At 28.8% G+C, this 14,362-nt stretch overlaps 1 protein-coding gene across 1 annotated transcript; it reads right to left on the bottom strand.

Annotated features, from left to right (window-relative positions):
- Window positions 1-621: 621 nt before the first annotated feature.
- On the bottom strand, window positions 622-1,362 carry LOC110727431 (oleosin 16.4 kDa-like). Its single transcript, XM_021906992.1, has one exon. It carries the CDS (start codon window positions 1,313-1,315, stop codon window positions 800-802), a length of 516 nt encoding a protein of 171 aa, XP_021762684.1. The 5' UTR covers window positions 1,316-1,362; the 3' UTR covers window positions 622-799.
- Between the last annotated feature and the right edge of the window lie 13,000 nt (window positions 1,363-14,362).

Below are 14,362 nucleotides of genomic sequence, written 5' to 3'. Positions count from 1 at the left end.
TTTAGATTAACTTTTTGGTTTGAATGAATACGACCACATAATCCCTTTTGATAATACAAGATATTTAGACATATGATATCATATAATAGTTGTAATACCCCGTATTTTTAAGCCGTTTACTAATTATTAACTATAAATTTTTCCGAAATATTTTATTATACAAAACATATTTATATGAATTATGAAGATAATTTTTAACAAATATACTACAAAAGATATTAATGGTCAAACAAGTATATTAACAAACATGCACAATTAAAATGTAACCAATAAATAGGAACAGAGGGAGTAGTTTTCATTGTTTCTATCTAGGACACGATAGTGTAACTTTTATCACCTGTTTTATTCTTGTAACTTTGATTTAGGTTTGGCTGTTCCTTCCTTACCCTCAAAAATCTTAAAATGTAGCAAGTAGTGAATCTTTTTGTACGTGAAAAGAAATAAAGATCAATGAAGTTATATTACATTCCTATCACAAAGCATCATTTTCTGAATACGAGTCAAACAAGATAAAAAAAAGTGAAAATTGAGTGAAAAAGACATTACCTAGATCAAGAAATTAATCTAAGAGCACAATCACAAAGCAACATTTCTCTAGAGAAAACAATTGCCACTTAAAACTTGCCATCAAAATAGTAAATTGCATAAAATTATGACATTATTAGATGCAAAACATCCAACAAAACAGGAAGATAAAAATGCCCCAGAAAAAAGGCAACTCACACAAACAACGTATTGACCATTTTACCCTCATTAACTCTAAAGTATGCTTGGGCCTACACGGCCCAATAGGCCCATATCATTCCCTACGGGCTCTATCAGTAATACTCTGGCCCATTTCCTTAACTCTATGGCCCATATCACCAGCCTTGTCATGAGCCCACCTTGAAACATGATCCATATCCATACCCACCGCATGACCCGCTTCGTACCCCCTAAAATAATTAATAATCCACGAAAAAGCCGAAAGGGCCGTAATCCCAAAACCCCCTGCAACCAGAAAGCCCAAAACAACAAGCCCAATAGTCAAAACAGCCGGTACAATAACCGGGCTAAACAGAATAAACAACGGTGTCGTAATCGCCAGCCCAATAAGCGAGCCGATAAAAGCCAGCCCAGAAAGGCCCAAAAGGAAACCACCTAATGGTAAAACAGTAGCAATTGCAACAACATTAGATGATGAAGGGGCTTTTTCATGTAAGAAATGTTTGAAACTTTGAACAGCTTCTTGACCTCTTTGTTGAAGATCTTGACCTTGACCTTGACTTTGACTACCTCTTAGATAAATATCTTGGCGATAAGATTGATCTGCCATTTTTTTTTTTTTTTTTTTTTGAGATTGTTTAGTTTTTGGATGAGAGAGAAAATAATGAGAGAGAAGTGAGGGTTATAATATGAGGTGGAGGTATGACGTGTGGAAGGAGGTGGACACGTGGTGAGATGAGAGAGTGTGAGTTTGCATGCATGAAAAGGGATAATGAGTGTTTGGGTTTATCTTGTTGGGTAACGGTGCTTTTATATTGTGAATTGTGAAATTGTATTAAAGTTTTAATATAATGTTATACATATCATATGGGATTTGGCAGAGAATTGAATTATTGAAGAATTTTTAGTCTCAAAGTTGGATATTATGTACGTGTTGTTTGAGATGAGTTTTTGAGATTCGGATTGATGAATAAAGATGGCAAACATTAACAGTTAGTGTTAAAACATAGTCTTTTCAAACAATACATGCAACTACAAATCTATAAGTATTTCATATTATAAAAGAAAACATAAATAAAGTACTTTGTAATACAAATAAAGTATTGATATTATAAAGTTGCATTACTTTTAATACAGGTTTATGCCTAAATTTATATCGGTAACATATGTTTTAGGAGTATATTGTATTCTTGGAAAAAGTTGGAAATTCATTAATAAATTGATAAAGTAAAAAACATATTCCTGGGTTTCAACCATCAACTTAAACTATTGGTTGAGTTGATCCTTTAACATAGTATTAGAACCAATGTGACACAAAGGTCACGAGTTCGAATCTTATCCACGCCCCACTTTCAAGTGTTCATAGTCTGCTCTAACCAGTTAAGCTATCCTTCACTCTCTGATTGAACTATTACGTAAACTAGTTTAGATCCCATGTCATACACGGTTATTGTGAAAGTTATTATTAATCAGTTTGACAATATTTAACAAAACATCTTACACGTATCACTAATTACAGTTTTATGAAAATTATTATTTACACAAAGGAGCAAAATACACCCAAAGGTGTTTCCTGCTCAATTGATAATTAAATGAACAATATTTATCAAAATGAGTAAAAAGTAATTTAGGTATACATTGTACCCAAGTAAATATAAGAATATCTGTCATTTTTCTCAATTTAACTTTTGCATAAATTATATACACCACATTGACTAATGTTTATGATATATACATGAATTTAAATATAATCATATAGATACTACCATCTCAATGCATGTGTGGTTTTCATTCAATTACAAAATAGAGGGGTATAATGTTTCATACTTCAAACCTTATTTCACACAATAACAAATAAAAAAAAAAATAGAACATGCGGGGGAAAAAAATTGGCAAGTGGAAATCGAACTATGAAGTCACACTTGTTTTAATCAAATCAAATATTAGTTCTTGTCATATTTGTTAAAATTAACAATTTATTTAGAATTTCCATAATAATAACAGGAAATAAATGGAAAGGAAAAAAAAAAAGTATATTGAAATAAAATATTTTGGCAAGCAAAATTTGCTCTTTAGTATAAAGTTAATGTTACATAATTAGATAAATATTTAGGTAAATCATAACTGATAATTTTTCTTGTAGTACAAAATGTCACAAAATATGTTAAATCTGATTACGGAGTATTTTTTTTTTATTATTTATAGTTGTCAATCTTGTATGTTTAAAGATACGGAATATACTATATCTTTTTTTTTTAAGTAATTACTATATTAATGAAAATAGTCATTATTTTAGTATAAGATCTTTTTAAAATATGTTTTTTTTTTAAAAATAAATAAATAAATAAGGACACACCAGGAAATGGCACGTGTCATTGCTGGTGTGTCTTTTAGTATATAGTTATTGATGTGTTATACTTGTCTTTACATTGCAAGTATTCATAATTTTATCATATTTCTCGTAATTAAGATTTTATCATGATTTTATAAGGAATTCCTTATAATTTTTTGGTACTCTAATTAAGTAGAATCATGTTACAAAAAATTGTCATAATAATCGTATACTACATAATTAGGTATAAAGAGAGTGAGACATAGCTCAGTTGGTAAGAGCTTTCCTCCCGGTTCCAGGTGATCTTGGGATCGATTCTCATCCCCGCCTAAGTGGCTCATATGAACCAAAAAAAAAAAACATAATTAGGAATAACATGAGTACGTCGGATAATAACTGTTACACTCGTAGAAAATATATATATTTATAGCAATGAATGGAGTATTCTAAGGAATAAGGTAAGGAATTGAACAAGTAAAGGCAGAAATACATTGGAATCAAAATAAAATGAAATGAAAGATGGGGCACCAGATATTAAGGTCTTAGGAATATAGCAATATTCGAATATGGTGTCTGAAAGGGAGCAACGACAAATTATCAGTGGATGGAAATATATTGTTGTGTTGATAATATTCCAGCTAGAGTTGACTCAAAGGTCTTTTACTTTAATTTTTTTTGAAGGAATTTTTATTAATTTTAATTTGGGTGAATAAGCTCGACTTTCTGCGGGGTTTTCTAATTAATCAGGTAAAGAGAGTCAAAGGGGTATAAAGTTACATAAGGTGCAATAGAAGCATATAATAAAAACATTATATTCTATGAATATGAAATGTAAAGAGGATATCGTAATATTCTCCATATCTCTGAATATCTCCAAGGCGGCGACAACTCTTTTATAACTTACCTGCTAGACGTGGGTAGTTGGTCGGTTGTTTTTCAATACTATTTCCTACATTTTTAAACATTAGATGGGTGTAAAACTGTAAATGAACTATAAGGACGTTATTATGTATAAATTAAACTCTCTTTGTTCCAAAATAATTGATACAATTAAATTTTGCATATATTTTATATTTATATAGTTAATATTAATGAAAATAAAAAAGTAAAAAAAAAAGTTTTATTATAAATGTTTGAGGTTTGAACTTGTAACTTATTGTATACAGACCCTCGGTTTTAAACACTAGGTCATGACTTTATTGACTTAAATCTTAGATCATGCATATGGTATAACTCTCACAACCTTTTTTATTTACTTATATGAATATTCTCCATGAGCAAAATAGTTTTATTTTTTAAAGAAAAATCTTAGTAGTACTCTACTACTCTACACATTGTACAATCAATTGTGCAATTGAAATACCACACACAAGATATATGGTTTAATATTTGCCCTACTTTTCTTTAGCTTGTTCCCTTAAGTTTGCTCTAACTATAGTTAGTCATAGAGGATCATATTTTTACTCTTACACTACTACAATTGGTATTTTAATCTCGCTTTCACTAACTTTTTAAAATGATATGGAGAAAGATCCTACTAAACCTGCATGCATCTCTCATATGTCCGCAATAGAATGATCTATTATTAGGTAACTGATTGGATTGCTAATGTTGTTCCATCTTATTGACTAATATAAAATGTTGTCATATTATAATTTGTATTTGATTATTAAGAAGTGCACATTAGGAATAACCATTAATTAGAAAGGTGGTAATCGATCTCATTTGAATTTTTCATTGTATGACACAAATTAATTAAAAGATGGTTTTGTTTTTAGAGGAACTAAAGTCGCTGCCTTTCATTATTAGTGGGTCAAATTTAAATCTATCACTAAACTAATAAAAAACTTATCAATTTGACCATACTTATTACATATAAGTCATATAACTTTCAAAAGTAATGATCTACTTCGTATAAGATAGTGTAAATCAATTGTTTCATGCAAATTAAATAAGGATTTTTTATGCCTTTACTATATGCCGGTGACTTTAATTAGAATATAAGTTAGAGTATAATGAGATAAAAAATATGAATTGAAATACTAATCATCATTTTTTCATCATTGGCAATCTTCCAAAAGAAGGTCAGTGCATAATTGGTCACTTATCAGCCAATAATTCTAATATCATCACTTTAATAAATTTGATAGTTGTATAGTTTGTTAGACACATAAACCGTCCTTTTCATATCTTGGCGTGCTTAAAGCTCTATTATTGGTTAGGTGAGGTCCAAATCCTAAATTAATTATAATGTTTTGCATATATTATATGATATGAACGCTATATTATATGTCATATATATCCTCAAAAATTATAATCTTTGGAAATCTTTTCATAGATTTAGTTCTTCTAATCTAGATTGAATATCATTATTTGTCATATACTTTGTGTATATGATGCATGAAATTAAATACCTTTTTAGGTAAGCCGAAATAATTGATCAATGATTTAGCATTTGATCTTTCGATGTATTATGAAGTTATGATTACATGCACTAAATTGTGATTTGTGAAGTTGGATTACGAATCTAGGAATGATTTGTAGCCAAAAGTAGTTAAACTAGTGCACTTAACTCAAGCCTCAATTAATTGATATTTGCACTAGTTTAAAGTGTTGTTCAACAATGTAATATATATTATTAGTCAAATAACTTATTGAAGTGGTGATGTATAAAATATAGGGAGTTTTGGATTTATTTTGAAAGATAATGTCTTTAATAATTATGTAATTTAATGAATTTCATGCTAGTACTTTTGGAGTTTTTGAGCTATCACTTGGAACGGCGGTCGTGGTGGGTGTATATATGTTGTACTTTGGATTTTTGTGGAGCATAAGATTTGTTTTTGTAGGAGTTATAAATAATACTCCATCTGTCCTATATTATATTTCCTGTTTTTTTTTTTTTTTTATTTTGGAGATCCAAAATGTTGTTCCTAATTCTATTTTTAGATAGTATGGTAAAGACCATTATACCCTCATTTTTTTATAACTTTATTCATTGAACTTTCTAATTCACCCTTAAATTATCCACTTACCTTATACTTTTTTCCACTTTCTCTCTCTAACTTTTGTCTATAATTGTACATATTCACTTTTTCCCCTTAAATTATTCACTTGCCTTGTACTTTTCTCTAACTTTTGTTTAGCTTTTTTCCACTTTTAATGCACTTCATCCACCTTTTCCTCCCATTTCTTAAATACAGTGAAAAAATACAAACAGAAACTATATATTGGAACGGAGAGAGTAGTAGTATAACATAATGGATATATGTAATTTATACATAATATATATAAAAATAATGAGCCACAATGTCTCATGAAGTCATGCTCCAATTATTCCTCTTTGGCTCATACTATGATACTAACATGAGAGACAATCTAGCTTGTGATGATTTAATTTCATTGATCTCCTATATATTTATACAAAGTACAATATGCTAGAATTAGTAAGGTTAATTAGGTATTCAACTAACAATTACTCAATATTTCATTTGTTTTTTTACTTTTCTTTTACACTTGCCAATGTATTAATTTAATCGTTTATTATCAATATGTATATAAAATTATAATTATAATAATAAAATTATTATTATAATGATAAAATTATACTAAATCAAGACGAATATTAATATAACAAGATGCGTGCTACATGCATGCATGACTATATTTTTGTTTATTTATAAATCACTAAAGCTAGTTGCAAGTAAAAAAGCACAGGAAACATTAGATAATTCATATTATATCACAGCTCGCAATCAAAGCAGGAAGTTATCACAAACTACTATTTGAAACTGTCTCAAAAATATTAAAATAATTCGCAAATACCTTTTATATATAAAACATCTTGGCAATTTTATAGTGGAATGAGAACATGGACTATCATTCCTCAAAAAAAAAAAAAAAAAAAAAAAAAAGAAAAACAAAAAAAAAAACATGGACTATCATGATGTAATGATACTATGAATAATTTAAAGAGACTCAATTTCAATCCACATCGACTACCTACGTTTAGCATTTTCCTACATTTAATTAAGGAATTTGTATTGATTAGAATTTTGGCTCCTCAAACTTAGAGCAACCGTACAATTAGTAGTGTAAAAAGTTGACTCATAATAAATTACACAAACAAGTCATCTCTTAAACAACTAGTTACGTACATATTTATCTCATCTCAATCACAAAAATTCCTTATCATGAATTCAAATAATGGCAGGAACAACTCATGTTTGGTAACATTTCAGATTATAAGTTTATACTGTAACTTTTTTCAACTACATTATATTGCATGTCAATAAAGCCAAATTGATTGTTCAAAAATTCCAACCTCAAAAATCCAAAACACTAAGAACATATACACACACATAGTTGGTGGGGGTTAACTATCTGTCTTTTCTATCTTCTGATCTGCCATTTAAAAGTTTTATCAACTCAATTCTCTTTACTTCTTTTTTACGTCTTCGATCAATCTTCTATTGGAAATAAAGACATTGGTGGATTTTTTGTATTTAGGAAAAAATGATTATCACATTTCAGAGTAGAGCCATACCTTAGTTCATTATTTGTGGACCTCCTTTAACTCATCATATATAATGACACAATGTAAGTTATGTAACAAGCATCAACGTGTCAATATAGGAACTGATTCATTCATTGTATACATAGTTGTGAATGTTAATTAATTTAGATAGTAATCCGTACCAGTTTAAGGTGGTGCAGGCCTTCGATGTAATTATCTACGGTATATATCCACTGCACATGTTACATTCACTATTAATAAATCAACTGTATATGTGTAATTAGTGACCTAAAACCTACTCTGTAAGACTGAAATATGGTGGACATGTTACATTCAATGTTAAAATCAACTGTATATGTATGTGTAATTAGTGACCTAAAACCTACTTTGTAATATGGTGGAAACATTACAATCACACACCCAGATTACCTTTTTGATTGTTAATATTAAAACCTATATGTATGGTTAGCATGAACAATACACAATTGACATCGATAATAAATTTAACAAAAAAATTCATGATATATTTTTTAACACAAAATTAGTAGAACATATAAATCCAATCAAAGAGGAGATATAAAGCTTTAGATCACGATCAAGAGAAGCAATAAAGTAGAAAAAGTTACCATTCTTAAAAAGCTAACCTATACAATGGAGATCTTGTTAATGTAGGGGCTAGGATTTTTGAATATATAGCCACTAATAGTCTTAGTTTTTGTTTCAATTAGGAGTTGATTGATATACCTAATAGAAAGTTTTATTTGGACTCTAGCTTTTCATGATTATTCAACTTTGTCAAACCTCTAACAAGATTCAATCTTAAATTAATATGAGTGATAACAACTTTTAATGTTGTCGTTATGCGTGTGTGATTGAAATGTTTCACAAAAAGCTTCAACATGAAACCTTAATGGGCTAACTGTTTGCTCTCTACTGTATTTTTACACCTCAAATATATCAAATTAACTGTATTATTATTGCTTACTGTTATTATTGCTTATTCACAATTCAACATAATAGTTTTACGTTAAGTATGAAACAATACGGAGTAGTTCTCAATCCTCTACAACTTTCATATGCACCAAGTATACTGCGTGTTTTAAAATCAAGTAATAATATGGGATGCCTACTTTAAACTGGATTCAAATTTGACCTAAAATGTGGTTCTTGAGTTTTGACCAAAGATGGAAATCCAAAATAATTTACTTTAATCCAAACTTAAATTCAATTTTGCTTATATTCCTTTTAGCATACATGTAACTAAAGATGAAAAGCATGCATTTAGGTAGGTATGGTTTGCGCCACCTTTTTTTTTTTTTTTTAGAGAATCAATAAGACACAGTGCAACACGATCCCATGTGATAGTAAACTAAACTAAAGTTTGACTTAGACATGCAATAACAACACAATACAATGACACTTAGGCGTTGTTCTTTTGAGCATAGCAGATGTCAACATAGCAGAATAAACCAATATAAATATTAGCAAAACAGAAAAATACAGCTCAAAAGAATAGGTTAGAGTTGGGTTTGTTGCTCTTTGAAAATTCAGCACTACACATAGCAAGTGTGCTTAGCCGTATGTTGGGGCTAACCAATAGTACCAAGACACGCGGGACTGACACGAGACACAGCACACGACTATCTTTAATGTAAGGAGGCCAAAAGAAAGGGGAAGGCCGAGGAAGGGAGAGTCATACGACATAGAGACATAGAAGAGTGTTTGATGGACGTGACATGCTCTCAACTTTTCAGGAGAAATAAAGAAAGAAAGAAAGGGGGGGACGGATTTTCCAATCTCTCTCTTTAAATATCCCATTTAATCACTCACCAATTTCAAGCCTCCAATTACATTTCTGGAAATTAAAAAGAGACATGCGAATGTGAATGTAACTCTTCAACTGTTACTGATTCATCATAATATTCATATTTTCAAATTCTGATGAAAATAATTAATAAAGTCTGCAACATTAATGTTCCACTGTTTCTTAAATAGTACTTGTCACTATATTTATTATTTTTTATTTATTTATTTATTTGACTGTATGTATGTTGTAATATTTAATTAATATATAGTTTTATATTCTATAAATATGCATCAAATTATCCGTTGTTATTGCTATAATTAAGCAAACATATGCAATGTCAAACAGTAGCTTAGAAAAGGAATAATCAACCAACTATGCTCTTTCTTCGTTTATAATCTGACTATAACACTAAAGCTACCTCTTTTTATGTTTTTGGTCAACAGTCAAAAACCCTAACCCTAATTATACTATACTTTATCTTTTTCATAAGAATCATTCTCTGCTAATTAATCAATCAACAATCCATGATTTCGCAACTCTATTAACTACAATAGCTACTTAACTACTACTTTCACTATCCAGTGTCCACTAGTAATATATATACATGCATAGTAGTATTATTATTATATTTGTCAAGTTTCTAACAGTAAAGTATAGTACAATACAAGTTAATTACTCAATATTTTATCTAAATAAATATATAATTATAATAAAAATATACTTAATTGGTGTAAATAAGTTAGTAATCTTAAACATATGGATTTTATCAAATTATAGAGCCCTAGTACAGACGGCAACCTTGTATGTACGTACGTATATATTTAACACTCTTAATTTTTTGGTCCAGTATTTGTAGTACATGTAAGGGAGTCAGGGAAAAGGTTATAAGAGAATTGCCACCCTTAATTAAGCATTCACTTGACAAGATTCGAACTCCCTTGCTCAAAGGGTATGAAGTAAAAATCTTATCAAGTGAGCTAAATCTTGCTTTCTTTAGGGTATGCTTCAACTACTCAGTATATACTAATTGAAGATATTTATGTGTTAGCTTTGCTCAGAGTAGCTAGTACAGTATGCATGAAGAATAGAATGTGTATAATAAAATTGTAAAGGTACTAAATGGCTGGCTGCAGTAGTACTGGCAACTGGTGTTTGTTGAATATATAAGTAGTCTGTAGATATAGGACTTAAGTAACAGTGAAAGAATTGGGACAAAGAGGCAAGAAATTATTGTATGGGACAAGTGGGAATGAATAACCCTTTATTTTCTTCCTTTTTGTGGATCCAAAAACATGATGAGAAAATCTCAACTGTTACCTAAACCACTGTTTAAGATTAAATTCATCAAGAGGTGGGCCCTTTATATATTCATTTGGGAAGAAAAAAAAGTTTTTTTTTATTTTTTTTATTTTTTATTTTTTTTATGAGGACGGTTGAGATCAAGATCATATCTAAGAGATCACAATAATGCTTTTAAATTTCATATTTTATTGATTTCTTATTTCTAGTTAAAAAAGAGATTTTGAAGAAATATTATTAAATTCATACTTATATTGTTGGTAGGGTTTCAAATATTTATGCTAATTACTTTAATCCATATACTTATAAGTAAATAATTTAATCTTTAAATAAAAAGAAGCAATACACGTACTATGATGAAATTTTATCTTTTCATGTATGTGAACTTATTTAAACCTATTCAAACACTAAGCTTTCTTTAACTTAAAATTTTCATAAAATGTCCAATCTTTATGTTTTATAGCAAATATTGAAGGAAAGAAAGAAGAAAATGTATATTTGTCTAATAGTACGTGATTTGGAGTTAACTTTAATCCTTAAGTGAGAGGGTGAAATAAGTTGGAGTAATTGTTTCACTTGATCTCCAAAATGACTTTTAATTAAAATGATAAGAAGTAATAGAAATTGCATGCATAGCCACTCATATGTAGTCCAAATATTTGAGAAATAAACATTACTCTTAGAATTATAAAATGTACTTCGTATATGCTATTGGTGAAAATTAAATCTAAAAAGTAATTTTAGGATTTTAAAGCATAAATATCTATAGTATATTACATATGGCATATATAATGACATAATGTATACATGGAACATATCAACATAATTAAAATGAAACATATATACGAAGTATTATTGTTCATTTATTGTGACAATCTTTGTTAAAATTATATGAAGTACTTTATACCTCTATTGCATTGCATTCAATTTACATTATTTTTTATTTTTTTTTTATTTTTTTTACTCCTTCCGTTTCATAATGTTATCCCATACGGAATCTATCATATAAAATAAAAAAAGAGGAATATTTGGAATCTAACATTAAAGTATAAAATAATTCATAATTAGTTTACCTTATTTAAGTTTTTTGATTTTTTTTAGAGAAAGCATAAGTCATGATGCATAATTCAAGGTAGAGATTTTCTTACTTAGAGCCATGTCATTAATCCACAACCAATTAATTCCAAAAAAAATTACGTTAAAAATAGAACATATTCAATATGGGTAGATTTTTTTGAAACACTCAAAATAGCATATGAGACTAACATTATGAAACGGAGGGAGTATTAATTATGTTACTAAACTTGGTGACTAGGGGTGTTCACGATGCGGTTTGTAATTTTTTCAAACCGCAGTTCTTAAAAAAAGCACCAAACCGCACGCAAAATGCGGTTTGGTGCGGAGCCGTTTGTGGTTTAACCATACTTTTTTAAAATTATAATTATTCTTTTTAAAACAAACTTTTATTTTATTTTGTAATTATTAATTTATAATTCAAATATTAATTTTTTGTTTTTAACCTTTAGTTAACCAATAGTCAAAGATTAGCTCATATATTTTAGTTCTTTTATATTTTTTGAAAGCGCATCAAACCGCAAACCGTGGTTTGGTCATTTTAAAAAACCACACCGCAATTTTCAAACCGTAAACCCACCAAACCGCAAAATTGCCATTTGGTGCGGTCTAAAGCGCACTTTGTACAGCGCGCCCTATTGGTGACGTTAACAATTAATACTAAAAAAAGTTATTTTATATTGAAAATGTGAACTAAAACAAAAAGATCAATTTATTCAAAATTGAGCTCAAAATTTAAAAAGGACTACTCCTTATAATTAGAAAGATTATTATTCTAATTTAAGGCAATTCAACTTTCTTCTTTCCTAAAGTTAAAAAAGCATTTAGTATTAAAGTAAAGAGATCAAATTAAATAAATTGAAGGTAATATTTTCGTAACTTCAAACTAAAAACTTATTGTAATCAATAACATAATAATAAATCAGACATCAGGAATGACACATGTCACTTCCTGGTGTTGTATTTTGCCTCCAAAACTCCCCCTCCTCCCCCCCTTTTTTAATCTTTTTTTTTATTTTATTTTTGTCAATACCATCAACTACCTATTATAAATTATATACAATATTCACCAAATCATATAATTATGATATTTCTTATTCACATATTTCCCAAATCTAAATTAAAATATTTTCCATATCTATTAATTCCTAACTATAAATATTACTCCATATATCATATACAATAATGTTGGGTCAAATATATGGTTATTATCGTGTCTATAGATTTGGTGAATGCGACGGGTAAAACATGTATTAGATTATAGTTGGTAAAGCGAATGATATGACAAGAAAATTTTAGTTTTTTTCCCTACGGAGTTAGAAAATAAATTAGTCTACTTCTCTTGTATAGTTATGTGGAGCATTATCCATTTATTTTTCAATTAATAAAATAACATTATAAAAATTAAAAGAAATGCAAATAACATAAAATACTATTTAAATTACAATCCATTACTTTTGTATCGACCATTAGTAAATTAGCCTTTTATTACTAATTGAATTATCTTTATATCTTTCCTACGGAATTAATAATTTGATTTATAAACCGTGCATCGCACGGGCACTATGCTAGCACTTAGATAAAATTATAGGATATCTATGATATATAAAGCTAAAATTATGGTAAGAGTGACCAATTTGAAATTTTACCCTAAAATAAAGAAGAAGAATTTAAAGCTATTTAATGAAAATTCATCATGAATTTTTATTCAATAATACAGCATTCATATTTGAACAGGAAAGGAGCAGAATATGCATGAGTATGTTGAGGAATCCAGAGCCTAAATCATGAAGAGAAAGGAAATGTAAAAGAAGAAAACAGTTTAATTTGAGTACTTTGATTGTGCACCACCACACTCAAAGAAAATGACATTACAACAATATATACTTCATGTACATTCCTGCTTCATTCTTATGCCATATTCATTTATTTTTCTACAAGTTTATCTAAGTTATAAATATGCATGTATGTACAAATATAGTCATATACCACTCTTTTAACTGCTGGTTAAAACCATAAACTGTGGGTAAAAACTAAGAACTTGATACTTTTTGACAGAATATATATGACACTTTTTAAACTTCAGTGGTGTTTGTTTGGTGGAGGCAAGCTACCTTATGAAGAGACATAGCTATATATGCTGAGAATTATGTAATGTAATATAGCATATATCTAGAGCTATACTTTAGTTGATGGCTAGCGATACCCTATAAAGATAGAAGAAATGTAAATCGGTGCACAAGTTGATCAACTCTGACGAGAAAGAGTGTGATCGATAATTAATTTTATCAAAACCCTTTAGCTTATTCTGTTTCCATAATTAGTAAGTTTAGATGCTTCAGGACCGGCCATAAGCATTTAACTTTTCGAACTTTGGAAATAAACCATCAACTTAAACAAGTTAATGATCTAGAAGAAATATTAAGCAAAGATGTGGTCCTTCAAATTAAGAAACAAAGCACCAACAAAGTGAGAATATAATTAGCTAAATATGTGTAAAAGGAATATAATTAAGGCTTAGACCTGAGCTTCTAGCTAGGGAATCCTCCTTTAATAATTCACTAACTAGCATAAATATATACTCTTATCTTGTGTTTACTTAATCCGTTAAACGGTGACAAGTAAGGAG

Source organism: Chenopodium quinoa, unplaced genomic scaffold, assembly GCF_001683475.1.
Source record: "Chenopodium quinoa cultivar QQ74 unplaced genomic scaffold, ASM168347v1, whole genome shotgun sequence".
NCBI classification, from domain to species: Eukaryota; Viridiplantae; Streptophyta; class Magnoliopsida; order Caryophyllales; family Amaranthaceae; genus Chenopodium; species Chenopodium quinoa.
The sequence above is the reverse complement of the archived record's forward strand: the minus strand, read 5'-3'. Positions and strand labels throughout refer to the sequence as shown.